The sequence below is a fragment of the Mesocricetus auratus genome, unplaced genomic scaffold (genome assembly GCF_017639785.1).
Source record: "Mesocricetus auratus isolate SY011 unplaced genomic scaffold, BCM_Maur_2.0 Super-Scaffold_100022, whole genome shotgun sequence".
Taxonomy (NCBI): domain Eukaryota; kingdom Metazoa; phylum Chordata; class Mammalia; order Rodentia; family Cricetidae; genus Mesocricetus; species Mesocricetus auratus.
Window position 1 is genome coordinate 29,486,396 of NW_024429203.1, and position 26,841 is coordinate 29,513,236.

At 43.8% G+C, this 26,841-nt stretch overlaps 1 protein-coding gene across 3 annotated transcripts in view; it reads left to right on the top strand.

The window, feature by feature from the left end:
- Positions 1 to 21,702, top strand: part of Alg9 (ALG9 alpha-1,2-mannosyltransferase) — a 70,201-nt gene extending 48,499 nt beyond the window's left edge. For 2 of the 3 annotated variants that reach the window (XM_005069520.4, XM_013113013.3), the window contains exons 14-15: positions 1,103 to 1,233; positions 18,290 to 21,702. In XM_005069520.4, coding sequence (XP_005069577.1) covers positions 1,103 to 1,233; positions 18,290 to 18,455 — 297 coding nt within the window. In that variant the 3' untranslated portion in view covers positions 18,456 to 21,702. Of the gene's footprint in view, positions 1 to 1,102; positions 1,234 to 1,351; positions 1,456 to 18,289 lie in introns of all 3 variants that reach the window. The other variant, XR_001196443.3, reaches the window with a different exon arrangement.
- Positions 21,703 to 26,841: the final 5,139 nt, after the last annotated feature.

A 26,841-nucleotide genomic window follows, 5' to 3' on the forward strand; every position in this document is an offset into this window, starting at 1 on the left:
GTGAGAGTCAGTTGTCTCCTACCATTTGGCTCCTGGGGATTGGACTCAGGTCCTCATGCTTGGTGGTAAGCGTCCTTGCCCATGGAGCCCTCTTGCTAGCCCAGCTTTAAGCATTCTTGAACCGTAGTCCAGGCTGTCCTCAAACACAGAGATCTACCTGCCTCCTGAGTGCTGGGATTAAAGGCGTGTGCCACCAATGCCTGGCTTCTATGGTAATTTTTTTCATTGTAATTTAGCTTTACATTTTCTGCTTACTAGTGAGATTGAACACTTTTCATTTGATTCATTTAGAGATTTTTGAACTACCTGTTAAAGTAGCTTGCCCACTTCTCATTGGGGGCTTTCTCTTATTTTGCTGATTGACAGGAGCTCATCATATGTACTACGAACCTTGATTGCTTGATGTGTGTCATCGGTCTTTGAGTCTGTACTCTCATGATGGTGATTTTGACGAACAGGCCTTTTCAGTTTGAGAATGGAACGCATTGATGTGCACCTGTAGGTTCTGAGTGTCCATGTTATGGCAACTGGACGACTACTGCTAATACTCTGCACTTTTCCTGCTCTTCACTTGTGCTGCTGTGGTTCCTCAGTTGTGCTGAGCCTGCTGTGGAGACAGTTCTGTGCCTCTGTCATTCTGTTGACTTCCTGCAGGAAATGTTCGTAATCTTGCTGTATTATTGCGAGGTGCAGTGCTGCGTCTGGCTCCATCAGGAGAGTCAGACTGGCATCCCTGCTAACGATGCCCTTAGGACCTCTAGAATAAGATAGATGAAGGGAGCAGGAGTGAGCACAAGACTGCTTTCCTAGAGTTAGGCTGCACACTCAAGCTGACTTTGTAAGTGTCTGTGGGACTGGAGGGACTTAACATAGACTAGCTGCAGACCACCCACAACCAACTACGTGCTTGCCTGAGCAAGCACATGCTCTGTCCCCAGGAGCCTCAGTGGTAGCCCGTGCTACTAGCAGAGCAGAAGATGCATAGATAGCTGGGGTGTTTGTTCCTTTACAGCCTTGTGGGAATTCTTAGGGTTGTAATTGGGTTCCCATTCTGCAGGGATCTTCATAATTACTGATGAAGAGCTGATCTTTTCCATTTCAGATTGACATCAGTAAATGCCATTACTTAGTGGATTTGGATACCATGAGAGAAACACCTCGAGAGCCAAACTATTCATCCAACAGAGAAGAATGGATCAGCCTGGCCCACAGACCATTCCTGGATGCATCTAGGTGTGTGACTTCAATTGTGACAGATGTCCTAATCAGTGGTAAAAATGAATGCTGGAGTTGAGTGAATCCAGTCCTTGGCTATCTCGAATAATTCTTATTTCCTTTTCATTTGGTACAGTTTTATCCATGTGTACTGAGAAATTAAGAGTACTCTCTTCTTGAGACCTCGGAATGCAAAGTACATTCTATTATTATCCTAATGAAAGGTCCTGAGTAGTCCAGGTAGGTCTACTGTGGAAACTCAAGGTTTTGATGAGTTTGGTAACAGACTTTAACTGTCTTAACCGAGCATTCTGACATTGCTAACAAGATTAACTGTACTTTGAGGAACTTGGTGTCCATCATTTTCAGAATCAAAGCTCAGAAAGTACTGGGTATGACTTGTTTGTTTTTTATTGTGGTTGGTTAAAACAGGGTCTCACTCTGTAGCTCAGGGCTGGTTTGGGCCTCATTAGATGGACCAGGCTAGTCTTGAACTTGTGGTGATCCTTTTGCCCCAGCCTCCCACATGCTAGACTGCAGATAGGCCTCACTATGCCTGGCAGATCTAGTGAGAATTTTAAAATAGTCAGGATTTAGCTGGCTCTTCAGAAAGGCCTAGGAATTAGTGGTGAGAAGAATGATGGGAAGTGTAAATTGGAGTGTGAGTGTTTGTAAACTTACTGTTTGAAGGTGAAAGAGGGCGACAGACAATACACATAAAGGAGGACCTAGTCAGGAGGCAGAGGCAGGCAGATCTCTGTGAGTTTGAGGCCAGCTGGTTTACAGAGCGAGTTCCAGGACAGCCAGGGCTATTACACAGAGACTCCTTGTCTGGAAAACAAAAATAAAAGAAGAGAAACTAGATTATATATGAAGGTTCTTTAGAGGAAGACATCCAATTGAATGTTATGTAATTATGAAAGGGGATGGTTAGCATACTGGAGAACCAGAGTACTCAGTAGCTGGTCAATCCAAGAGCATAGAAGCATCAAAACAAAACAAACCAGTTTCAGTTCATACAGCTGTAACCATTTACCCTAGGCTGAGTGACTAACCAGCAGACACATTATTAGTCTTGGAGGCTGGAGGATTAAGGCCAGTGTGCTAGCAGTGAGAATGTGATGGAAGGCCTCCTCAAGGTTTCAGATGGCTGACTTTTATCTGTCGTGAGAAAGAGGATGAACCAGTTGTCTGGCATTTCTGCAGGAACTGACCCCACTCTGGAGAACGCTGCACACATGGCTGAGCAACCTCCCAGAGGCTCCGCTCCATGCACCATCACACTGGGGATCAAATTAGGACACAGAACTTTTGAGATGGGTCTTACTGTGTAGCTTTGGCTGGCTTCAAACTTGCAATCCCCCTGCCTCCACTTCCCAACTGAGTCACCAAATCTGTTTCAACATAAATTTTGAGGGAATACACCATGTAGTCTATAATAGCAGTTGTAAGTTAAAGCTATTACAGACTGAGTTTCTCTTATTTGAAATACATGGGACTAGAAGTGTTTTAGCTGTCAGATTTTGGAATGTGTATAAATATATATAAGATGTCTTAGGGAAAAAAATTCCTTTATGTTTCATATATAATTTATACACATACCTTATTGGTAAATTTTTTAAAAATCCAATCAGGTATGTGTGTCTGTGTGAGTGTATGCCACTTGTGAGGGGTGGGGGGCGGGGCCACAGGCCGGAGGCCTTGGATCATCTGGAGCTAGCGATCCAGGCAGCTAGGTGTGCTGATGTGGGTGCTGGGAATCAAACCTGAGTTCTCTGGAAGAAGCATTACTTTAGACTGTTCTGGATTTCAAATGATCAGATTAGGGCTGCTCAATTTGCATAAATATCCATTTGTCATGTTTTGGGCAGGTGAGTTACCATCCTCTTTGACTCAGTATTAAACACTGTGATTGCTGAATTGTTTTTTATTTTTGGTTGTGAGCCTAGCCTTTAACGGCTGAGCCATTTCTCCAGCCCATGATTGCTGAATTGTATGGTGTGAGTGTATCTTGATATGGCTTTAGTTTACTTTTCTCTAGTGATATATGGTGTGGAACATTATGCCTATTTGTCATCTGTAAGTCTGTTTGGATGAGGTGGGGTTTTTTTTGTTTTTTTGTTTTTTGTTTTTTGTTTTTTTGTTATTCGAGACAGGGTTTCTCTGTGGCTTTGGAGCCTGTCCTGGAACTAGCCCTTGCAGACCAGGCTGGCCTCGAACTCACAGAGATCCGCCTGCCTCTGCCTCCCAAGTGCTGGGACTAAAGGCATGCGCCACCACCGCCTGGCTGGATGAGGTGTTTTTAAAGTCTCTGGGGCCTGCCTGCCTGTTTGCTCCCTCCCTCCCTCCCTCCCTCCCTCCCTCCCTCCCTCCCTCCCTCCCTCCCTCCCTCCCTCTCCCTCCCTCCTTCCTGTTTTTACTGCTTAGGGGCTTGAACCCCCAGGGCCTTATAGTTGCTACGAAAGTGCTCTGCCATTGAGGGAACCCTCCAGCCCCTTGGACTTGCTTGCTTGTTTTTTATTTTTCTAGACAAGGTTTCTCTGTGTTGTCCTGGCTGTTTTGGTACTTGCTCTGTAGACCAAGCTGGCCTGGAACTCACCCATATCTGCCTGCCTCTGCCTCCCAAGTGTTGGGATTAAAGATGTGTTCCACCACTGCCTGACTCCTTTGACTCATTTTTAATTAAGTTGTTTATATCTTTATTGTGGAATTTTATAAATTCTTGGACGTGTTTTAGATTGCAATTGTCAGATACATCTTTTTTTTTTTTTTTTTTTTTTTTTTTGGTTTTTCGAGACAGGGTTTCTCTGTATTGTTTTCGAGGCTGTCCGTCCAGTCTAGCCTCGAACTCACAGAGATCCGCCTGCCTCTGCCTCCCGAGTGCTGGGATTAAAGGCGTGCGCCACCACCGCCCGGCCGTCAGATACATCTTTTACAAGTGTGTCCTGTTCGTCTTATTGTTCTTGATGTCTTTTGCAAAAAGCAAATATTTTGATTTTAATAGTTCATCTTATCAGTTGTTGTCTTCTTCTTCTTCTTCCTCCTCCTCCTCCTCCTCTTCCTCCCTCTCTCCCTCCCTCCCTCCCTCCCCCCCCCCTCAAGACAGGGTTTCTCTGTGTAACCACCTTGGCTGTCCTGGAACTCGCTCTGTGAACCAGTTGGCCTCGAACTCAGAGAGATCTGCCTGCCTCTGCCTTCTGATTAGTTCCTCCTTTATGTGTATTGTCTGTCTCTCTCTTTCACCTTCAAACGAATAACACAATAATGTTGAGCCACCATGTTCATGAACATGGAATGCCTCTGTTAGCCATTCTTGAGTTTATTTCATTGTAATTTTCTTCATATTGATCTTGTACACATGTTTTAGATTTATACCTGAGTATGTCTTTTGGGGGGGAGTACTAATGTAAATGGTACTAATTTGTTTTTAAAAATTTTAAATTCTGCTTGTCTATTGCTGACTTGTAGTCTTATATGTTAATTTTTGGGTTCTGCTACTTTACTGTAATTATTAATTAGTTCCAAGAAATTCTAAAATATTTTTTCACCCCAAAATGTCCTTTAAGGAAAAAAATGGATGAGGGAAACAAATGAGGCGTGTGTTGATGAGAAGACTCTTGTACAGCTAAAAGCAGGTGACATAGGGGAATTGCTGTAGCATTGCCATTGGGTTACATGAAAGAAGAAACTCACATAATGAGAGCTTAGTCGTCCCGGTCATTGTGTTCAGCCCATTTGGTAGAGCTTTCTGTGGCCAGAGTAGTCTGCGTTTGTGTGTGCTACTGCCCCAGGCCACATATGCCTTCCTGCCCAGTGTTCCTGAGGAATGGTTGGAAGTTTTGTGTGATCTGAGTATATATAGTAGAGTTCATAGTCGGCAGGTGGGAACGATGGGTAGGATGCAGAGCATTTCTTCTGATAGCATCGATTTTCTTAGGGAACTAGGAAATGGGACTTTTCATTAGAAAAGAAGATAAGAGAGATGAGGGATTAGAAAGGTGGAGAGAGTAGTTGGGGAGTATTTGAGGATGGTGAGTGACAACAAGAGTAGAGAAATGAGTGTGGTAAGAGGACACTTTGAATGGGATGAGGGTAGCACCTGCTTTCTCTTTTTAAACTCTCTCCCTCCTTCCCTCCCTCCCTTCCTCTCTCTCTGACTCTCTGTCTCTGTCTCTGTCTCTCTGTGTGTGTGTGTGTGTGTGTGTGTGTGTGTGTGTGTGTGTGTGTGTGTGTGTGCACGTGTGTGCACCATGGCTCTCATTAGGTCAGAGGACAACTTGCGGTAGGTGGTTCTCTCCTTCTACCATATGAGCATATGAGCTCTGGGGATTGAACTTAGGTTTTCAGGCTTGGTGGCAAACACCTGTACCCACTGAGCCATCTTGCCAGTTTAATTGCCATTTTCTTCTTCAACTATGTATAGACTGTAGCCACACTAATAAGGCAAATTTAACCAGTTTTAAAAAAAGCAACTTTATTGGAGTATAATTTACATGCCAAATTATTTGACCACACTTATATGTTACCATGCCAGCCCCAACTCATAATTTCCTTATTTATGGGCTTAATTTTTTTGGCCATTTCTTATAAGTGGGATCATACAATGAATGTGGTTTGTGTTTGATTTCTATGGTGGTTTGTATGAGAAAAGTCATCTGTAGACTCATATTTGAACACTTGGTCCCTAGTTGGTGGCACTGTTGTGGAGGTTATGAGACCTTCAGAAGTAGAGGCTTGCTGGAGGAAGCATTTAGCTAGGGGTGGGCTTTGCGAGTTAGTTTCATCCCACTCCCAGTTGGTTCACTTTTCTTTCTGTGTGTGAATGGAAATGTGATCTGCCAGCTTCCAGCTCAGGTGTCTGCTTCCATTACTACTCTAGCCCTGGAACCACAAGCCAAAATAAGCTATCTTCCCTAAATCGTTTTGGATTGTAGTGTTTTGTTACAGCAACAAAAAGTAACTAATACAGCTTCTTTCAGTCAGCCTGTTTTTGAGGTTCATTCAGGCTATTGAATGTACCAGCCCTTGTTCCTTTTTATTTCTGAACATGTACTTTTCTGTTGTTCATTCCTTCTTCTAGTTGATAGACTTCTGGATTCTTTCCACTTTTTGGCAGTATGAATAGTGATGCTGTAAACACATGGGGTTGATAGCAGTTAAGAAACCACAGCAGAGCCATGCTTTACGCTGATAATGAGAGAGATAGGAAGGACACTGAGGGATTGAGAGACAGAGAGGTGGTAGGTTGTGAGAGGAACTTGCTCCAGAGTGAAGTGGCAGTGGCACTGGCTGTCAAGGTCTCTGTCCGAAATGTGTGAGTTTCACGGTGCCTGGCTCTGCCTGGTAGAATGGGCTAGGTCTCACTGTGTCTTTAGGTTTAAGTGGAGGAAGCTGTGCCAGTGAGACCCGGCTTAGGAAGGAACTTCATCTCTGAGGAACAGCAGATCCTAAGCGACCTTCCTGTGAACTGGATGCCTTCAGGGGCTCAGGGGCTGTTAATTTTTTTTTTTTTTGAGGCAGGGTCTCACTATGTAGCTCTGGCTATCCTGGAACTCACAAGGTTGGCTACAGCTACCTGCCTCTGCTCTGGAGTGTTGACATTAAAGGCATTCACCACTATGCACAGAGTGTTTTAATTCTTTGGAACCTTTCCTGGAACTTACTCTGTAGACCAGGCTGGTCTGCCTCCTAAGTGCTAGTATTAAAGGCATGCTCCACTACGGCCTGGTGAGTTTTAATTTCCTCTAACTTGTATGCAGGGGTAGATTTTTAGAAACCCCCGTTGACTTGTGAATTGAGGGGGTCAGACTCTCACAGAGACATGTATAGTGAAAGTGTGGAGTTTGAGGACCTGTGACTTCAATCCTGGCTGCTTGCTGTCAGTACCTCCACTTCTGGAAAGCAGAGGAGTGTCATATGTTTTGTAGGAATGAAATGGGAGGGAGTGAAAATGCTTTGAATTCATGAAGTACTCTAGCAAGTTAGACCTTTGAATAAGTTAGCAAGCTCTGCAGGGCTCCCAACTATATTGTCTTTACCTTTCTTTGTAGATTTGTGCAGTTTTTTTTATTCATTTTGCTGACATTTCATACTGACATAGTCTAAATAGGGTCTCAGCTCTCTGAAACGGAAGCAATCAGCATTATTTGAGTACCAACCCATCAGAAAAACAAACAAACAACCCTACTCTGGAGAGAATGTTATTAGAGAGTCTTTGCAAGAGAGAAGCAACTTAAAGATTAATGGGCAATTTTGTGATGGGGCAGATTTTAAAATGCTGGACACTACTGACTGTGTAAAGATACCCGCTCTCTGTTGGATGGAAGTAATGTGGGGCTTGGCTGCTGGACTCAGGAGACGTACTTAGGAAGGCTGTTGGGAGCATGGCAGTCTGTATCCTCATCTTCTTGTCTTAATTGGCTTGTCTGCTTTACTGAGGGCCCCAGACCTCGGGCCCAGTAGCTGGAGCATCCAGGCAGGTTTCAGGGACCAACTTGTAGCTGCTGCTCAGGTGGGGCTGGTTCTCATCACCAGGTTTCCTGACCTTGAGCTTGTCTGTCGCAGCGTGGTCTGGCTGCTGTTAGAAGGACGAGCAGACTCAGCAGAGATGGAGCTGATCTAGTTGGCAGTAGCTCTTACAATTGTTTTGTTTTGCTTTCACCTCTATAGTGTTTTTCTTACATGTATGTCTTTGCATCATTCAAGAGCCTCATGTCCTCCAAGGCCAGAAGAGGGTGTCAGTCCCCTGGAATTGTAGTTACAGATGGTTGTGAGCTGCCATATGGGTGCTGAGACATGAACCCAGGTCCTATGGAAAAAGCAGCCAGTGCTTTTACCTGCTGAGCCATCTCGCCAGTCCCAACCAGCATGAGTGCAGATTTGCCATTGAATGGCTGGCTCATATTACATACTTTGTGAAACAAGAGAGGGGTTTCCTTCTTTGAACCAGTACATAATCGCTGCTTATATAAAACAGCTTGACAAGTGAATGGATGTAATGCCTCCTCTAAGAGTCCCCTGAGAGGAGTGATGGGAGAGTGATGGAATAAATTAACAGCCCAGTGGTGAGTGTGCTCGCGGACGGCTGTGGGAGCTTGGTGGAAAAGCCTCTCCGGGTTGTTGGAGTTGGCCTGATGAACACTGGGGTCGGGTTGTAGCTTTGGAGACTGTAGCGGCCCTGCATCACTTTGTGTAGTGCTCTCCAGCTGACCAGGTTCCTTGTAGGCACATGCCTCTAGTTTGTGTTGCTTCCACATGTGCTTCTTCCCAGTTTGGAGCATTGTCATCTAAGTGAATTCTAGACGCATGATGAGACGCTTGAGACAGGGTTTCAAAGTCTTGCATATTTAATGACAGCGGGGGAACCCAGGCAAGTAAAAACAGCAACTGGCAGGGTGGAGTAAGCCCTTTCTAGTCAAAGAACCTCAGTTGTAGCCAGGTAGGGAGTACGTGGTCATATCTGTCTACTGCTTTGTTCTTTCAGTGCCCAGCGCAGGACCCTGAACTTTGGCTAATCTTGAGAATTTCTACAGACTGTGCATGGCCTTTCAATTATCTTACAAGACGTGAATCTAGTAACTATGAGGCCTGAAATGATCACATTTGTATTCTTACATCCATTTGTGCCTTGTGTAGTAGGGTGGTCTGGTTGATTGGAGCCAGCATAGGTGGAACTATTTCTTTCTGTAAAGTAAGGTTACTGGAGTAAGTGTTGTAAAGGTTAGGTTAGTTGAAAACTATGATCCAGGTATTGCAGTGTAATAATCATCCATTCTTAAAGATGTAAAAGAAAACCACAGCTGGCTCATCTAGCTAGTTCTTCCTCAGGGTCTCTTTTTCATTGACCATCAGACAGTAGCTGAGACTGCAGGCATCCAAAGGCTTTTTTCTCACCCACATATTTGACGTTTTTGCCTAGATCTCAGCTGAGGTTGTCTCCCAAAATACCTACCTGTGGCTTTTCCATTTCCAATCCAAGAACTCCATTGCTTTTATGACGTAGCCTTGGAAGCCAGACAGTATCACTTCTCCCTCCTCCTGGTGGTGGCGGTAAGCCACAGCCCATGCTCAAGGGGTGAAGATTAGGATTGTTTTCCTATGACAGAAATATCACAGAAGTTATGGACATGTTATAAAATCATGGCTTTTTTTTAAATGCTATTCTCCTTCTAAACGTTTCAATTCAAAGATTTCTTACAAGAGAGAAAAAGGTAGCCCTGCAGGCCATTGCCTCTTCATACCCAGGTGGGAAGGAGATTGCACCCATGACAGGATTTGATGGCCAACAGTTGTCGTGCTTCAGATGGTGTCTGGTCCTTTGGGTAGAATCAGTTCTTCCTCCTGAGCAATAATGATGGGCTCTTGTCTTTTCCCTATATGCCAGTCATGGTGATGACCTTACCTTTCTCATTGGTGCTAAGGATGTTGAGAAACAGGAAGAACAGAGTGGATGTACTCTTACATTTCTTTATCAGCTTACTACTCGCAGTCTGATTCTCTTTCAGCTTCTTTCTGTCTGCTGCCTCTCCTCCTTCTCTATCTTCCTTATCCACCTGCCTCATCCTCCCCCAGACACTTTTCCAAGACCTTCATCCAACTGGGCCAGATTTGGCTTTAGAATACATTACATGTTGCCTGATGTCTTACTCAGCTTCTTAAACCCTGAAATCTGCTGATCTTTTTATCCCCTGTGGAGCTCAGAGAACTTTGCTTTCTGGTGTTGTGGAATGAGTTCTCTAGAAAGACCATCTCCATGTCTTCTCGCTGGGTTAGTGTTTAGGCTCAGTGCTTCAGGATAGCCCTTGCTTTAAGCTAGTAGACTGGGCAACCAGTATCATCTGTCGCTATTCTAGCTTCTTTACGACTCTCAGCACATTATAAGGCCTTAAAAACACTATTTGGTAGAGTTTACATTCTTTTAAAAATAGATATATTTGTTATTTTTGTTTCTGTGCCTGAATTCTTTCCTCTCATACTTTATCACAGCAACTCTGGTTGTTTTTATTTTACGTGTGAATGTCTTCATATATGTGTGTGTACCATGAGTTACGGGTGGTTGTGACCCACCTGACATGACTGCTTCCCAAGAGCTACAAGTGCTTTTAACTTCTGATCCATCTCTTTAGGCCTAGATTTGCATTCTTAAAGCAGGGTTTATGCAGCAGTGAAAGAAGAGGGGTAAGATGAGGATCTGATCAGAGGCTTGTACTTAATGAAATCAAAATTGTTGAGGCAAAGTATGCTCATTGTTTATTCAAACCTTGACACACTTCCATTGTTCTTTTGCCACATGGATAAAGCCCGGAGAAGGGTCTGGAGAGCGAGGTAGAGCCTCTGATAGACGCTGGTGTGTGCTCTTCCCACCAGATCAGTACTATTTGCATCTCTCGGTAGCTACCAGATGGGAAAAGACTGGTGAAGAGCAAGCACTGCCCCCAACCCTTGGGACTGCAGGTCACAAGTGTCCACTTGCCTAATAGCAAGTCTTTCTCAATTCTGCTGTTCTGAATAGTGGCTAAAGGTGACTGGTGCAGGGGCTATGATGTTATGCCAGATGTTGTACACATCAACAGCACATTTCACTGTGTGCCCATGACACAGTGCTGGGATTCCAGTCTGTGCTTCTGCAGACTTGCAGATCATGCCATATCATGGATCTTTGTAGTTACTTTAAGTGGTCAGAACTGTGAACATATTCCTCAGATGGTATGAAAGTTAAGTAGTATACTAGTTACATAGATAGCCATGACTGGCAAATACTGTGTGAACTGGAACTTGGAAAGGTGTAACATGATTCTTTCCTACCAGCTTGGTTCCAGAGCCACGTCAGTCCCAAATGAACACACAGGATGCTATATTAATTATGAAACTGTTGGCCATTTGCTATGGTTTCTTAATGGCTAGCTAGCTCTGACTTAATTATTAACCCAAAATTACTAATATATATTTTTATAAGGTCTTATCTTACTGAGAATGCCAGACTTGCACCCTCTCCTCTCAGGATTACATGGCAACTCTACTCTTGACTACATTTCCCAGAATCCTCCTTGACTCTTAGTCCTACCTATCTTGCTTCCCTATTGGCCAATAGTGCTTTATTTATCAACCAGTAAGACAACATATACACAGAAGGACTTCCCCCATCAGAAAGGTTTTTTGACCTCTTATAGTAACATTCTCTTCATCAACATGGACACCATCTGTATCACTTGTACCTGCCATCCCATTGGCCATCGTATCTCCCTCCTTTCTTCCACCTACACTGTGTAGGTTCCTGCTTTGCTCTGCCCTGCCTCATGACTTTAGGACTAAAATGTTTGGGGGGGGAAATCAGAAAGAACTTGTTTTTAGTTTTGGTGTTTGATTTCCTTGTGGAAGATGTAGACTAGATAATCTGAGTTGAGAGTGGCATAGTCTTTCATTTGCCTAATTGTGTTTTCTTTGGTACAGTTCAGTTTTAAAAGCTGGAGATGCAGCATTGATCAGAGTCCTGTCCCTAGGCCCTCCAGCAAGTGCAGCATGTTAACCGTCATCTCATGTGCACTCTCATAGAACAGGCATGAGTCATCTCTGCACTGTTACTGACTATAGAGCAATGTCCTTCACCCATGTCCTGTTAGAGGCTGCATAAGAAAACACTCTTCTTTTTGCCCAACACCAACTTTTTGAACATTAGTATTGCTCAACAAGGGACGGTAGGTTGACTATGACTGAATCTCAAAAGAACTCTCTCCCTCTCCCTCCCTCCTTCCCTCTCTCTCTGTGTCTCTCTCTGTCTCCCCCTCCCCCCTCCTCTCTCTCATACATACATCCCAATGGAAGTTTCCCCTCCCTCCACTCCCCCCACTTCCAGCTCCAGATCCACTCCTCCATTCCTTTCAGAAAAAAAGCAGACCTCCCAGTGATATCAACTGAACATGCATAACAAGTTACAATAAGACGATGCACAAACCCTCATATCAAGACTGGATGAGGCAATTCAGTAGAGGAAAAGGGTCTCAGGAACAAGCAAAATAGTCAGAGATACCCCCACTCCCACTGTTAAGAGTCTCATAAGAGCACCAAGCTACACAACTATAGCATACAAGCTGAGGCTCTAGTGCAGAATGAAGGTGGATGAGTTGGCTAGATGATGGGCAGGTGGGTGGGCAGATAGCTAAAAGTGGAAAGGAAACTGTACCAGAAGGCTTTCTTGTTAAGCTGACAATTTGACCCACTATATCCATTTGCGCCTGCTGAACTGGTGGTGTCGGGAACTAGCTGCCAGTGTTCTATTGATTCCAGCAAGTGCAGATCTACGTCTCCACAGCAGAATGCTCTCAAGCCCCAATAAATGGGACTGGTAATTGAGTTGGAGCCTATTCTGAGCTGTCAGCTAGTTAGTTATGCTGCCCAGGCAGTTGTTCTGTCCAGCTCTGTTCCATGCAGTTTGTTTGGGTTTCTGTGATGGTGACATGTATCCTCAGTTACATGCCTATGTTCTTTCAGGTGACACTGCTGGCATTTCATTGCATTCCAGGTCTTGTGATATGAGCTGTGATAGGTATTCCTTTTGTCCTAGCTTGTGATGAACCTGATTTATGTTTCCACATGTGAGTGTGTCAGACTGTCTTCCGGTGCTGAGCTGTTCTTCTGTTTTATAAACTTTATTTACAAATCTACATGTTTTCTTCAGAAATGAAAAGTATAACAAGTCTTTCTGATCTTACTGTTAAAGCTTCTGTAGCTAGTAATGGTTAAGAAACAAATGAAATAAGGGATTCCCTTCTTTCACTATTAAAGCAAAAGAAAGAAGGAAGAAATGTAGAACAGCAGCTAGTGTCAATCAAAAGGACTCCAGCTAACTTGTAAAAACCAGCAGTCCGACAACCCATAGACTTCTCCCATCCCAGCTTAGAGGTGGGCATGCATCTATAGCTGCTGACTTCTGCCTTACTCAGCTAGTGGCTCTGTGTCAGAGATCACACCAGAGTCTGTAGGAGGAGCTCAGTGTCCTCAGAGGACCCTCCTGACTCTTCTTTCTTCTTATGCTGATCCCACCACCTTTTATACAGCTTTGTGCTCAGGCTTACCTGTAAAAGCCTCCTTGCTGAACACTGTTTAGAGTTTAGTGCTAATTTTCCAGTTGCTCTACACTGGGTGAACAGGGCAGAATTGAGTATCTCTTGGTTCACTTCACGTTTTTCCTTGACAAGGTGATTATCCCAAACCACAACTTCTTGAACTTGGAATTCCTCATGGGGAGTAGGAATTGTCAGTTACCCATCCTGTATTCCTGCATTTATTTAAGCCGTCACCTGATGATGCTCATTTGTATAATGTCCTTTGCCCACTTCCTTTATCCATTTGTCTGTCTTCTACCTACCTGTCAATCCTTCCAGTATATATGCTGTTCATCATACAGTAGTACCAGGCATGTAATATAGGCAAAACATCCTCGGTCCCTGAGTCCATATGTGGGGTAAAGGGACAGTCAGCAAGTCAACAGATAAGTGCATACACATTGTGGAGAATATAATGAAAAGGACTGGCTGTGTGCACTGACCAGTGAGGCGACTGTGGGATGGCAAGATGTGTGCTAAACTCTCCTCTCTTCCTGCCAGTTTTGGGTTGACTTCTTTTCTGAATGTGTGTATTATCACTGTGAACTTGTGTGTGGGTTTTTAATGGTAAATATTCTGTTATGGTTATGTCATTCATATTCAGATATGAATATGAGTTCAACTAGCCCATTAGCCCATTGAGAAAAGACTGTGTCTATGTGGGAGGCATGCAAATCTGCATACGTAGTTGCCATGTTGACTGTTTCTATTTGTTCAGATTTTTGAGAATTTGAGGTTTTCCAGGTGGGGCACAGTGGCGCACACCTTTAATCTCAGGCGGAGGCAGGGTGGATCTTTGTGAGTTCCAGACCAGCCAGGAATGCACAGTCTTTAAAAAATAAAATGTAGTGGGGCGGTGGTGACACATGCCTTTAATTCCAACATTCGGAGGCAAGTGGATCTCTGTGAGTTTAAGGCCAGCCTAGTCTACAGAGTGAATTCCAAAAAGCTAGAACTACACAGAGAAAAAACCCTGTCTCAAATAAAGCAAAACAAAAAAGTATTTTTTTCTAAATTTGAGACAAATTTGTCCATTCCTTTAAAGTGTTATAAGTAACATATTTTGCCTGCTTCCTATGTTTGAAATATTCTGGTATAATAGACAGAAAACAAGGGAAATTATTTGTGAAGCAAAAAAGTAAATGAGTCATTACAATAATAGCCCCTACTATACTGTGATGCACAGTTTGTTTTACCTGATTCTGCTGAAATTGCCTGTTCACATGGTTATGTAGATTTAACTTTTGTTGACATTTGTTTCCTACTTCTGTATCAGTGTTTGATATTGTCAGACTTCATAGTTTTTGCAAGCCTGTTATTGAATTAATGGCTTGCATTTTGTCACATCACATTAGCCATTTGCATTTCTCTTTGCTATTCATGTACTTCATAGTCTTTTCCTATTTGAGTTGTTTGTCTTCCTGAATTGTAGGATCAACTCATATACTGTACATAGCAATCCTCTATTGCGTAGATTATAGATATTTTGTCCTACTGTTTTATATTTCTGTTGTTTCAGCTTGCTTTTTATATCCAACAATAATGAATACTGGGCCTCCCGTTTCAGTCTAGTCTAGTACTTTGGGTTATGGTATGTTCTGTGTGCAGCTGAGATAGTGTTTTGAAATATGTGGGACTCTGTGGTGTCATGTCTCAGCACACCAGGAAAATGTTACCAGCATTCATTGTCTTTGGTCCAGTAAACCCTGCCTGTTTATGTTTTTTACTTATCTTATACATTATTTTCAAAAATAGAAATAGGAGGGCAATGAAAGATTCAATTAAAAATATAATAAATAGGGGCTGGAGAGGTGACTCACTGGTTAAGAAGAGTATTTGGTTGCTCTTACAGAGGACCTGGGTTCAGTTCCCCACACCCACATTGTGGCTCATAACTGTCTATAATTCCAGTTCCAATGTCTTATTCGGCCTATTTGGGCACCTGCTGTGCACATGATGCACACACATGTAGGGAAACACTTGGACACATAAAAATAAATAAATCTTTAAAATATACCTTCTGCTTCTGCCTCCCAAGTGCTGGAATAAAAGGTGTGTGCCACCACACCTGGCCATATATTCTCAGTTTTATTCTGTATCCTACTTGTTGGGAACACACACATACATGTGTTACTCCTGAAATGGATGCTGTCTCAGATCACAGCCAGCTGCTCTTTAGCTGTTGTGCATGAACCTGATGCATCCATTCTGAAAGACTGATTGTAGGTTTCAGTTCCATCACTAGTAAAATCTGGCTCAGCACTGCCCCTAGTTCTTCTCATTCTTCTGTGGATGGTCAGTGACTCACACCAAGAATGCTGAGGAAAGGCAGTAGGAAAGAAGTAACTTACATGGAAAGCTGGGAAGCTCTCCAAAACATGGCCAGCATCCAAGGAGAGAGTGCCAGTCTGCCCTCTCTATTTATCCCCTCTCCCTCAAGTACTGTAGCCACTCCCCCAATGGGCGTGGCTAAGGCTAAAGCTCTCTCCCTACATTCTTCCATCGTTATTCAAATAACTCATTTTGTTTCCTAGTTCAATTTTTTTCTTTTTGTATTTAGAATTGACTAGTCAATGACCCCCACCCCCCCACAGGGTTTCTCTATGTAACCCTAGCTGTAGACCACTCTGTAGACCAAGCTGACCTCAAACTCACAGAGATCCTGCCTCTGCCTTCCGAGTGCTGGAATTAAAGGTGTGTGCCACCACTGTCTGGTTATTAAATAATTTTTAAAATGTCTTTGTCATCTATGTTCCTCTGTTGTTATTGCATTCCTTCCTTTAGCTTATCCACTTATGAACTATACCAGATACAATCTTGTACACAACAGCATGGAACATGAAAGGATAGGGTATGTCTTTTTATTATTAACAGGAGTCATCAGGGTCTTATTGCAAATATTGCATGACAACATCTCTCCTGGTGATGTCTAACTGGGCAGAGAGTATGCTATTTTCTTTTTGTGCTAGGAATATATTGTTTGCTGATCAGTTTTTTAATACTCACACTTATTGTTTTGTGTGTTATTGGAGGAAGGAGCCCATGTGGGAAAGTCAGAAGAGAACTTTGAATCTGTTTCCTTCTTTTACTGTGTGGGTTGGGGGGATCAGCCTCAGGTCACCAGGCTTGGCAGGAGGTGCTGGCCCAACTCAGCAGTTTTTGATTTTGAGGACATTCATCTGGTCTACTGCTACCCAAAGACCATAGTGTGAAATTTGCTTATACCATCAGTTTCTTTTTTTTTTTTAAAGATTTATTTATTATATACACACTGTTCTGTCTGCATATCAGAAGAGGGCACCAGGTCTCATTACAGATGGTTGTGAGCCATCATGTGGTTGCTGGGAATTGAACTCAGGTCCTCTGGAAGAGCAGTCAGTGCTCTTAACCTCTGAGCCATCTTTCCAGCCCCATACCATCAGTTTCATTGCCATTGGACATCTGCTGTACTCTTCTCACCTGTGTGTGTGTCTGATTTGTCTTGGAATTGTATCTTCCTGTGCCACTTTTTGTATGACATTAGAGATGGAAAATGTTGAAGTAGGGTTTCTGAACTGTGCTCAGTGGAGACCAAAAGCAGATGAGTGCCTCCATTGGTTCATTCTGTACTGAAACTGTATGAGCTGCTCCAGCAGGAAAATACCACAGTTGATTCTGCAGACCCTGATGTTAACCACGGGCTTGAGCCACTGGAGAACATATGACTGTGTTAATGAATGGGAGTCATTTCTGGAATGGCCACTGACCTGAAAGCATTGCTGCCAATGTTAGACATCACCTTATCTGTCTGTTGTGAGCAGAAGGAGATTTAAATTAACTTGTGTCTGGGACAGGTGCATGTTCTTCCTGCTCATCGACTCACAAGAGTCCTGCTTTATCTGCTGGGTCCTCTAAGCCTCTATTCCCTATCCAAGCCCTTGAGCTGTTGGCTGCTGAAGTGAAGTGCGTCTCTGTTGAGCACAGGGCACTGCCAGCATCTCAGCTGGGAAGTCTCTCTAAGAGGTGTGTTTGCCAAGCGCGGTATCATTGTGTGCGCAGGCATCACAGGAGTCTGCCAAGCCCAGAGGTAGGCTGCCAGTGCAAATGCCACGTCGACATGACATTTACAAGTTTAGAATCTAGAAAAGGACTGGCCGTGGATACCCTTGAGTTATCTTGTTTCCCGAATCAGTAACTGGGCCAGCTTGGATTTTCAGACTGAAAAATCCAATTAGGAATAATACTTGATGTATTTGAAGTTGTCATTACAATTAAGAAAGGATAAATCCACAGGCTGCAAGATAAGACATAATGGTGAAGCTTGCAGACTCTAGACTCAAAGCTGGGTGAGGCTCTTACCAGTTACTACATGAACTTAAACAAGCTGATTAATCTGCATGACCCTCAGCGGCTTATGCCTCTGCCCTCTATCTGTGAAACAGGGATGTCAATGTCACCTTTCTCATAGATTTATCAGATGGAGTAAACAAATTTAAAACCAAATTGCTTACATACTTCAAAACCCCATGGTGTAGATTGTTTCCAAGTCTCATACTTTAGTCATAAGAATTTTCTAGACTATTTTGTGCTAGCATGAGCTTGTGTGTAAACTAGTCACTTGGTTCAGACACTGCTGCAACACTGCACAGGTTCCCAGGACTCGGTTTTCCTCGTCTCTCTAGGAAAAGTTAGAACTGGGCCAGGGGTGTTTGAGCATTTGGTGTTTCTGTCATTGTTTAGATGTAAAAATTATTTGGAACTTTGTGTGCCCTGGAGCCTTTGTGTGCCACCCATAGCTTGTGACAGGCTGTTTATTAGGGAGACATACTTTTTCTTGGCATGAGTAACAAGGTCTGTTATCATGATCTGGTACCTGAATAGTAGACTCTTCCGTATTTATATGAAACATAATCCTTGATGTAGCACTTGATTTAATTATTTGCAAAGTCACTAGTGAAGTGATGAACTTCCTACCCCTCTCTTTTCTCTTTTAGGTCTTCAAAGCTGCTTCGAGCATTCTATGTCCCCTTCCTGTCAGATCAGTATACGGTATATGTGAACTACACCATCCTTAAACCTCGGAAAGCAAAGCAAAACAGGAAGAAAAGTGGAGGTCAGCAACATCCCGTGGCTCCAATGGACAGCCATCGTGTTAACTAGTGGTTCCGCTGAGCTGACGTCCGGTCATCACATAATGCTGTAATAAAGGTCACCTGACAAGAATACCAGATTCCGGGGTGCTTTGAGCTCGTCACATCTGTGGCAGAGTCACACACTTTCTGCCCCTGTGTCTGTTCTGCATGTAGGCAGTCTGCAGCTAGGCAGAGTCGCAAAGGCCTGGGGAGACAGATCGCTGCACTTCTCATTGTTTTCTCTGTTCAATTATTTACCAGAGGGGAGGAGAGCAGAATCTGCCTACAGGAAGAGCTGAGAGCCTTGACTAGGGGTGTGTGTTAGCTACTCTCCACACTCTGGCCTGGCGTTCGGAAACTAGCAAGCCTGCCTTAGACCACATGGTTTCTCCACAAAAGCTGTTTGGCAGCTCCTAGCAGACCTTGTTCAAATCCTAGTGTTGAAAAGCGCAGCCTCATTGCCAACCGACATGTCCTTTCACCTCCAGCAGGACTGAGCTTCTAAAAGCATTCACAGGCCTATGATCCTGGCCTTGAAGCTCAGGAAAGAGGCAACCACTGAAGAACTGTGACCTAATTTTATTATTTATGGCACCTCTAATTTTCATTTTATTTTATTTAAAACCAGTTTTAATGATATGACTACTTGGGAGGGATTTTAAGATTTTAAAAGTTTCAGCATGATATATGTTGAATTCTAGGCTCTGTACAAAGATAACTATATTGGGCATCTTTGGGGAAAGTTTATCAATAGATTTGGTGACATCACATTTTAAAGTAGTCTGAGGCCATTTTGGGGACTGAGAATTCCATTGTGTAAAATGACAGCCCCAATGAAATGAAAAGGACAGTGTGCATATGTAGTACCCATACTTCAGTTCTTCTGCAGGGTGTCCTTGGGTGGGCGTGTCTAGTAGCATAGGCAGTGGTAAGCAGTACTGACAGGTAATAAGCCTGCTGTTACTTCCCCTCCCTTACAGTATGGCACAGTGTCTCATTTGATCCTTGCAAACACTGTGAGGACCAACCGCACAGAAGAGGAAGCAGAAAAAAGTGGAGAAGTAGCTTGTGCAGTGTCATATGTGTGGGCAGTAAGTCATACACCTGGGAGAAGAATCCAGGCTCTCTGACTTCTGCTTTCGAGACTGTCTGTGCCTCTCTACTTGTCTGTGAAACACTACTTGACAGGAGGATTAGGCTGACCCCAGACCAGATTAGTTCTGTCCGTTTCTATTTTCAGGAAGATTTTTAGGTACAGTTCTTTGAGTTCTTTGGAGCCTGTGGGTGATCCCTTCTTAGCAGTCCTGTGTGGTATTGCCAGACCTCGGTTGGAAAGTCCTTGCTTTGTAATCCACAGGATCTTGTGTGTACAGTGCCACTGTTGTCCCTGTGGGCCATGTTACAGGTGCCTTATTTGCTTAAGGGTGACAGGTTCTAGTAGTGCAGAGGTAGATCTGATTTTCACGGTTTCCATTTTTCTTTTTCCCTTTTTTTTCTTTTTAAGGAAAATAACTTTATAATGTGAATTAGTCCTAATAAAAAGAATAAAAAAGACAGAAAAATAAGTAGGTGAATGAAAATATTTACTCTTGGGGGTTCCCCTTTAAATGAATATCTGATTGGAGTTGAATGAAGCAGAGGTAAGGTAGTAGGTCTAGACATACAGAATGACAACTGGACAGGAAAGAGGCTGCAGCCCTACTGGTGACTAGTCCCTAAAATTGAGTTCTCAGTGTCTGATCACCATTTTCCAAGGCTAATAGTGGGAATGTGATCTGAAGAACAGAACTGTAGTGAAGCATATTTTAGAAGCCAAGGCATTGCAGGATGCACACAAGAGTTGATAATGGAGCTCACCGAAGACTGACTCTTTTCCAATCGAAGTTCAGAACTAGGGGTTTGGCTGAGTGGTAGAGCACATGTTTACCGTGCTTAAGGCGCTGGGTTCAGTTCTTAACACATGCAACACCCCTCTCCCGCAAATGGCACAATGTCGAACCATTTGACATCTTACATGTCTGAAACAAATGTAAAGATCCTCTAACGGTGCCTGGCATGAACCTTGGCCTCCACGTGTGCATGTGCTTGCACTCACATGTGCACACATGGTTGTTTGAATAAGAACTTAAGTATAAAGTAGCACAAAAAGGCCAGATGGTATAGAGATATCTTGAGAATATCAGTTTCTGTCCCTTTAAAAAACCTCACTCTGGTTTTCTCTATTCTGTTTTCTGATGAGAGCACAGTACATCTTGGACACTATGCCAAGTACCTTTTAGCAACATAGGGTTAGCTGCCTCTGGGAAAAAGGCACCTGGTTGGTCAGTCCCACATCTTCACCAAAGACTTGTGCATACACCGCTGCTCGGTCCCAGACTAACTTGTAGATTGTTGCTGCAAGGAATGAGCTCCACACATGATTCGCAGTCTCCTGTGTGGGCGGAACAAGGTAGTGGGTAGACTTGGCAAACTCGGACTTCTTTGATCTCTAGCCCTAAAGCAGTCTTATCTGAACCTAAATCTGTAACACTGAGTACCATTATTGACCCAGTCTGTGTGATAGTTAACAAAATCTGCCTCCTGCCTTTCTTATCATCTGATAAAAAGACAGGTTATCTTAATCTCTTTGGGTAAGTGCAGAAAACTGCCGCCTGTACTCCTTATTACTAAGTTCAGGCTTGCAGCAGGCATGGTTTTAAATGAAGGTGGTTACTGATCCCTATCCTTTTCTTTCGGTCACTGTGTCCTTCCTTGGGTAAGGATTCCAAATACTCCCTTCCCCAGTGGGAATCCTTTCTTATGTGTTGTGCTTCCTGGGACAGAGTGATGAGGGTCACCATGGCTGGATAGCTGTCCAGCTAACACCAGACATCTTGGCTTTTCCTGTAGTTAATTTTGTTTTCTTTAAAGAGGAAAAGAGGCAATTAAATCACCGCCTCTCCAAATGCCAGAAAGCTTACATGGGAGTCTACTTTTAGGCTCCCACATTGAATTCCTCAGGTAAATGGGTGACGTGGGCGTGTGTTCAGCTGTGATGGTTTTGTAACAGGAAGATCAAGGCATTGATTGGGCTTCAGGGGCCCGCTGGAGTATCCATAGATCTGAATGTTCCTTTAAATGTCCCAGTCTCTGTAACCATGGGACTCTTGATGCAGATGAAACCAGTGCCATCCAGTTCACTGTCTTCCTGATTTGTGCTCTTTCATGTGTCAGTGTTTACATTACTTCCTGTGTATTCCTGTGAAGGAGAAAGTTAATAAATTTTGTCAGTTTGATATTCTCTCTCTCTCTCTCTCTCTCTGATAGGGTTTCTCTTTGTAGTGCTGTATATACTGGTACACTCTCTGTAGACAATTCTAGCCTTGAACTCAGAGATCCACCTGCCTCTGCCTCCCAAGTGCATATGATTGAAGGTGTAACCTTCACCCTGGGTTCAATCTCCCCTTTTTAAGATGACCTTTTCTTTTGCATCCAGCTTCTAATCTTCATTGCAATTGGAATGGGAAACAGTGTGACGCTTGTGCTCTCCATCCCATTCCCAGGTCAAAGAGCCCAGAATGTTTCCCTGAAAATTTGGGAAGAAGCCTTCTGGAATCAGTGATGGTTTATACCTTCCAGGGAAAACAAAGCACAACAGGAATTTATTTTTGAGCATTGTGCTTGAGAGAGAGAATGTACCACACGCTTATCTTATGGTTTGGGTTTCAAGTCATCGGAGTATGAGAGTCTGATTTTCATAGGCATTTCTATCTGGTTATAGCTGACATTTGGATAATTTCCCCCTCTGGGGAGGTGTTAAATTTTCTGGGGTGGGGTGGGAACAGGTAAGTTTTCTACATCATTTTCTTCTTTTGCTCCCCACATGCAATCCTATCACCTGGTTTTGCATGATTACTTTTCATTTTTCTTCCCACCTAACCCAGGTGTTCTTGAGATTTCGTTTGATTTATTTTTCCCACGTTATTTTAGATACTTATTAATTTAGTCCTAGGAGGGAATAGGCCACTGTAGTCATTGTTCTGTCCCTGGTAGGACACCACCTTTCTCTGTCTGTCTGCCTCTCCATCTTTAGAACCTCATTTAAGAACCCTCTAGACTTCAGACCCCTGTGGTGACTTCCTTTTTCACCCTTGTTAGGAGCAGACAACCATAAGCAGAAACCTTGCAAGCCTGTGTCTCAAGAATGATTATTGGTACGATGGGGCAAACTCCATACTGTCGTATTCCAGGGCTCAGCAGTTCCCCCAACATTTTTATTGGTAATGAAGAAAGAAAAGTAAAAGACACTTTTTTGTTTTTAACTCACACACAGCTCTTACTTTCAATTTGGCACCAGTTTTTAATTTTTATTTTTTGAGACATGGTTTCATTCTGTAGCCTAGATTGTCCTCTAGGAGCAATCCTCCTGCCTCAACTTGTGATTATAGGCATTAGTTACTGTGCCCAGCATATCTTGGTCTGAATTCTTGGACACAGAGAATACAACAAGTCAAAGTCTTGAGAACTCAGAGGGTGGCTTTTAAGTAAGCCTGTTAGTGTATTGTGTGGAGCTTAGCAGTTCTGAACTCCAGACTTTGGCACAGGAGCACATTCCCGAGGGTTGCTTCTGAAAGGAGCAACAGGGCCCTTTATGAAATATTTACATTTCTCTATTTCCTGGTTTTGGAGGGTCAGACTTGGCATAGATGATCTTTGGAATGAGTCTGGCTTAGACTTTTCTTGTAGGTGTGAGGTGCCATTAGGTCCCTCCTGTCCCCTGTCCATTGTTAGAAGATACCCAGCTTGCCCGGGGGAGGGGGGGGAGCGGGAGGGGGGAGGGGGAGCGGGAGGGGGGAGGGGGAGCGGGGGGGGGGGATCTCTGTGAGTTCAAGGCCAGGCTGGACGGACAGCCTCCAAAACAATACAGAAAAACCCTGTCTCGTAAAACAAAACAAACAAAACAAAACAAAACAAACAAAACAAACAAAAAAAGATGCCCAGCTGCCATCTGCATTTGTGGCCACACATTCAGATTGAATTTTAAGTAGCAAGTGATATTTTAGAGCTGAAAATGTCCCTGGATCTTCCCAGCTGCGGAAATCAGCCTAGACCTGACATTGGCACAAGTCAACACATCTGAGCGATGAAATGAGGAAAGTTGAGATTAGGATGGGAGGGTGTGGAGCTGTACTGTAGTGCAAGGACCAGCTGGACGTTGCCTGTTGGAGCCTGGTGAACTAGAGAGCATGTGTTTGAATGAACAATTTGAGTTTAAGTGAACATTGTACGTAAGTGTGAACTTCTTCTTGAAATTTAAGTGCATCTTGAAGTATCTTTACAACACTTCAAGGTAAGTCATTTCTGGGCTTATTCTGTAATTTCTTACCTGGAGATAAAAAGCATAAACTAGGCAACTTTTTGGAAGCCCAAGTAGATGATTCAAAACCAATTTCCTCAGAGCAGGGTTTTCTGGGGAGATATATCATGGGTTCCAGGCAGCACCTGCTGGAGAAGACTCCTTGATCACCGTTTGCAGAAAGGGCGACTGGCACCTTTGCCCTTTGACCAGTCATTTAAACTCAGCATTCAGCCATATTGCCAAATTAAGAAGGGCAGGGCCTCTTGGTTTCTTTGCCTGCTGTTGTAGAAGCATTGTGCTCAACGCTGCAGAAATCATAACCAATACAGCAGCAGTCCACCAGAGCTGCAGGCTAGGAACATGGGGGAGGTTTTAGAGCTGCCACACTCTGCACAATCCTCCCTCAGGAATAACGAGTTGGCAGCCAGACATGCGCAGAGGCATCATTGGTTTTTAGAATGCTCTAGTGGGTAGCCAGAGTTAAACACCACTGCCCTTGATAAAGACTAGGTAAACTTCACACCAAAGTCTACTACTAACGAAGCAGATGGCATGCTGGTGTCCTTTTTTAAGTGTAACACCTAGTCTCCCCGGCCTTTATTAGGGCCTCTCCCCTCTCCAGGTCCTACACCTGCTCTGTCTCCCATGCCCTCTGGAGTACTTCTTGCTGGAAAAGCAGTTAATATGACACTGATGAACACTAATGAATTCTCACGGCCTCCTGTAGTGTTCTATTTAACACATCTAGATAAAAACGAATACATTTTTTGCCATTTATTAGGTAAGGAAGTTTGAGTGGGCAGACTCAGCCTTCTCCCCAGGGCTTGGCCTTGCCTCATCAGGCAAGGACCCATGTCGTTGCATAGGACAATGGAGTTAAATATGTGCAGGTGTTGAGCCATCTTCTCAAGGCCCACTCTGAAGCCAGTTTTGCACAGTTATTAAGACTCTTAGCTTAGCCTGGTGTAGTGGAGCATGGCTTTAACTCTCAGGAAGCAGAGGCAGGTGGATCTCTTGAGTCCCAGCCAGCCTGGCCTACAGAGTGGGGTCTAGGATAGCCAGGGCTACAGAGAGACCCTGTGTGTCGGTGTGTGTGGGCACACTTAGCTTTTCACTGGTGCCGAGTGTGGCGAAGACCCCACCATTGTTGCCTAGAGGTTTGCAGACAACCTCTTTGCAGCCACTGCTAGATGGCTCAGGCATGAGATCAAAGGTTAATCCGTTTTGAGAGAAGTGACCTGAAGTGTGTTCACTCAACCACCTAGAAGACACCACATACCATTCAGGAGCTCGTGGTGCCTCTTGATTCTTTATAAACAGTATGTCTCTAAGTTTCTCTGGGATCACCTACAGGGTGTTCCCATTTTTCTTTCCAGAGTAATACTTGTGGTGATACACAGGGAAACTGGTGGGTCTCCCAGTGTGACATTTAGAAGAAAATCTTAGAAACCTTCCTGTTCCCGCCTATTTCTATTGTCTTGGGATTTTTCTATACTTTTTTTTTTCTTTTGGTTTTTCGAGACAGGGTTTTTCTGTGGCTTTGGAGGCTGTCCTGGAACTCACTTTGTAGACCAGGCTGGCCTCGAACTCACAGAGATCCGCCTGCCTCTGCCTCCCGAGTGCTGGGATTAAAGGTGTGAGCCACCAACGCCCGGCGGGATTTTTCTATACTTTAATCTTCACATCCTGTAATGGCTGGATGCAGTACAGTACACGTATGTGTGTATGTATGTGTACACATTTGCTTCAGGTTTACCCTGGCTGTAGTGCCATCATGGAGGCTCACTTGGTGTCCAGCAGAGGGCACCATACTCTCACAAAACTCACAGAGTTCCTTTCCAGGAATTTAGTTAGGTTTGATGTTTGCTGTAATCCCAGTATGTGTTGAAATAGCCAAACTGGGTGTTTTGGGATGTGTCCTTGTGTATTTCTACAGCTACAGATGTCTCCTGTGTGGATGACTTGTCCATCACATGATTCCCCGGTTGGTAGGCAATCTTGTAAGCTGATACTTCTCTGTTAATTTCAGTTGTGTTTGTTATGTCCTTGGTTGTATTTGTAGATAATAAAAGACCATGGTCTTGAAGAAGGGGAACAGCTACTCTTAGGGGTAATGACCAGCCACCTACCCATTGTCAAGCTTTCACATATAGCAAATTTTATCCCATGCATATTCCTAACCCTACCACTGCTGCCTGCTGATAGTGACAGCGGCAGTCTGGAGGATCTGTGAATGTCTAGCGCTCCCACTCTCGGATGTAAATGCATCATTTTCAGCACAGTAGCTGGGTAGAAGGTAATGGTGTTTGGCAGGGCGGAGCCTTGGCAGTAAAAGGCCTTAGAGCACCTTCCATTGTGATAACTCCTGATGCCTAGCAAACATTTGCAGAAGGAAGCAGCATTCACATTTTAAATGTGCAGATAATTATGTAGGCAAATGTGGGATTTGAACAAGGTCAGCATGCCAGATGTGACCTAGGGCCCTCTCCTTCCCATGTGCCACCTGACACCATTCTTCTAGCTTAGCCTTTGGTGCATGGAGGCTGTATGGCTTGAGGCTGGTCTTTTGTTTATGATTTAGGGTAGGGTTTTTTTTTGTTTGTTTTTGTTTTGTTTTGGTTTGGTATCCTCTAGATCATCAGATTGGATTTGTGGGAAAAACATATAAATAGCAGCTTATGCTACTGTTTAGGCTGGGTTTGTAGCTTAGTGATAGAGCACTTGTAATCCATGTATATTAACCTCTTTTCTTTTAGATGGGAAAACTGATACTCATAGATTCCCTTCCCTGTCTCCACCTTCCCACCTCCATCCCCATTTGTCCCTCCCCTAGGAATCCAACTCAGGACCTCAGCTGCGCTAGATAATACTTTAGTGCCAGGCTCATCCAAATCCATCATGACACATGTTTGAAGTCTGTGATCCTTCACCGCCCTTGGGATGTTAGGAGGGGAACTTGGACAGACTAGATGAGCAAAGAGACTGAGATCTAGTGAAGGCTGTTACACTTATTCCTCTAAGCTCCTTGATCCCCTTCAGTGACCACAGCCTGGAGTTTACAGGTAGCACGTTCAGT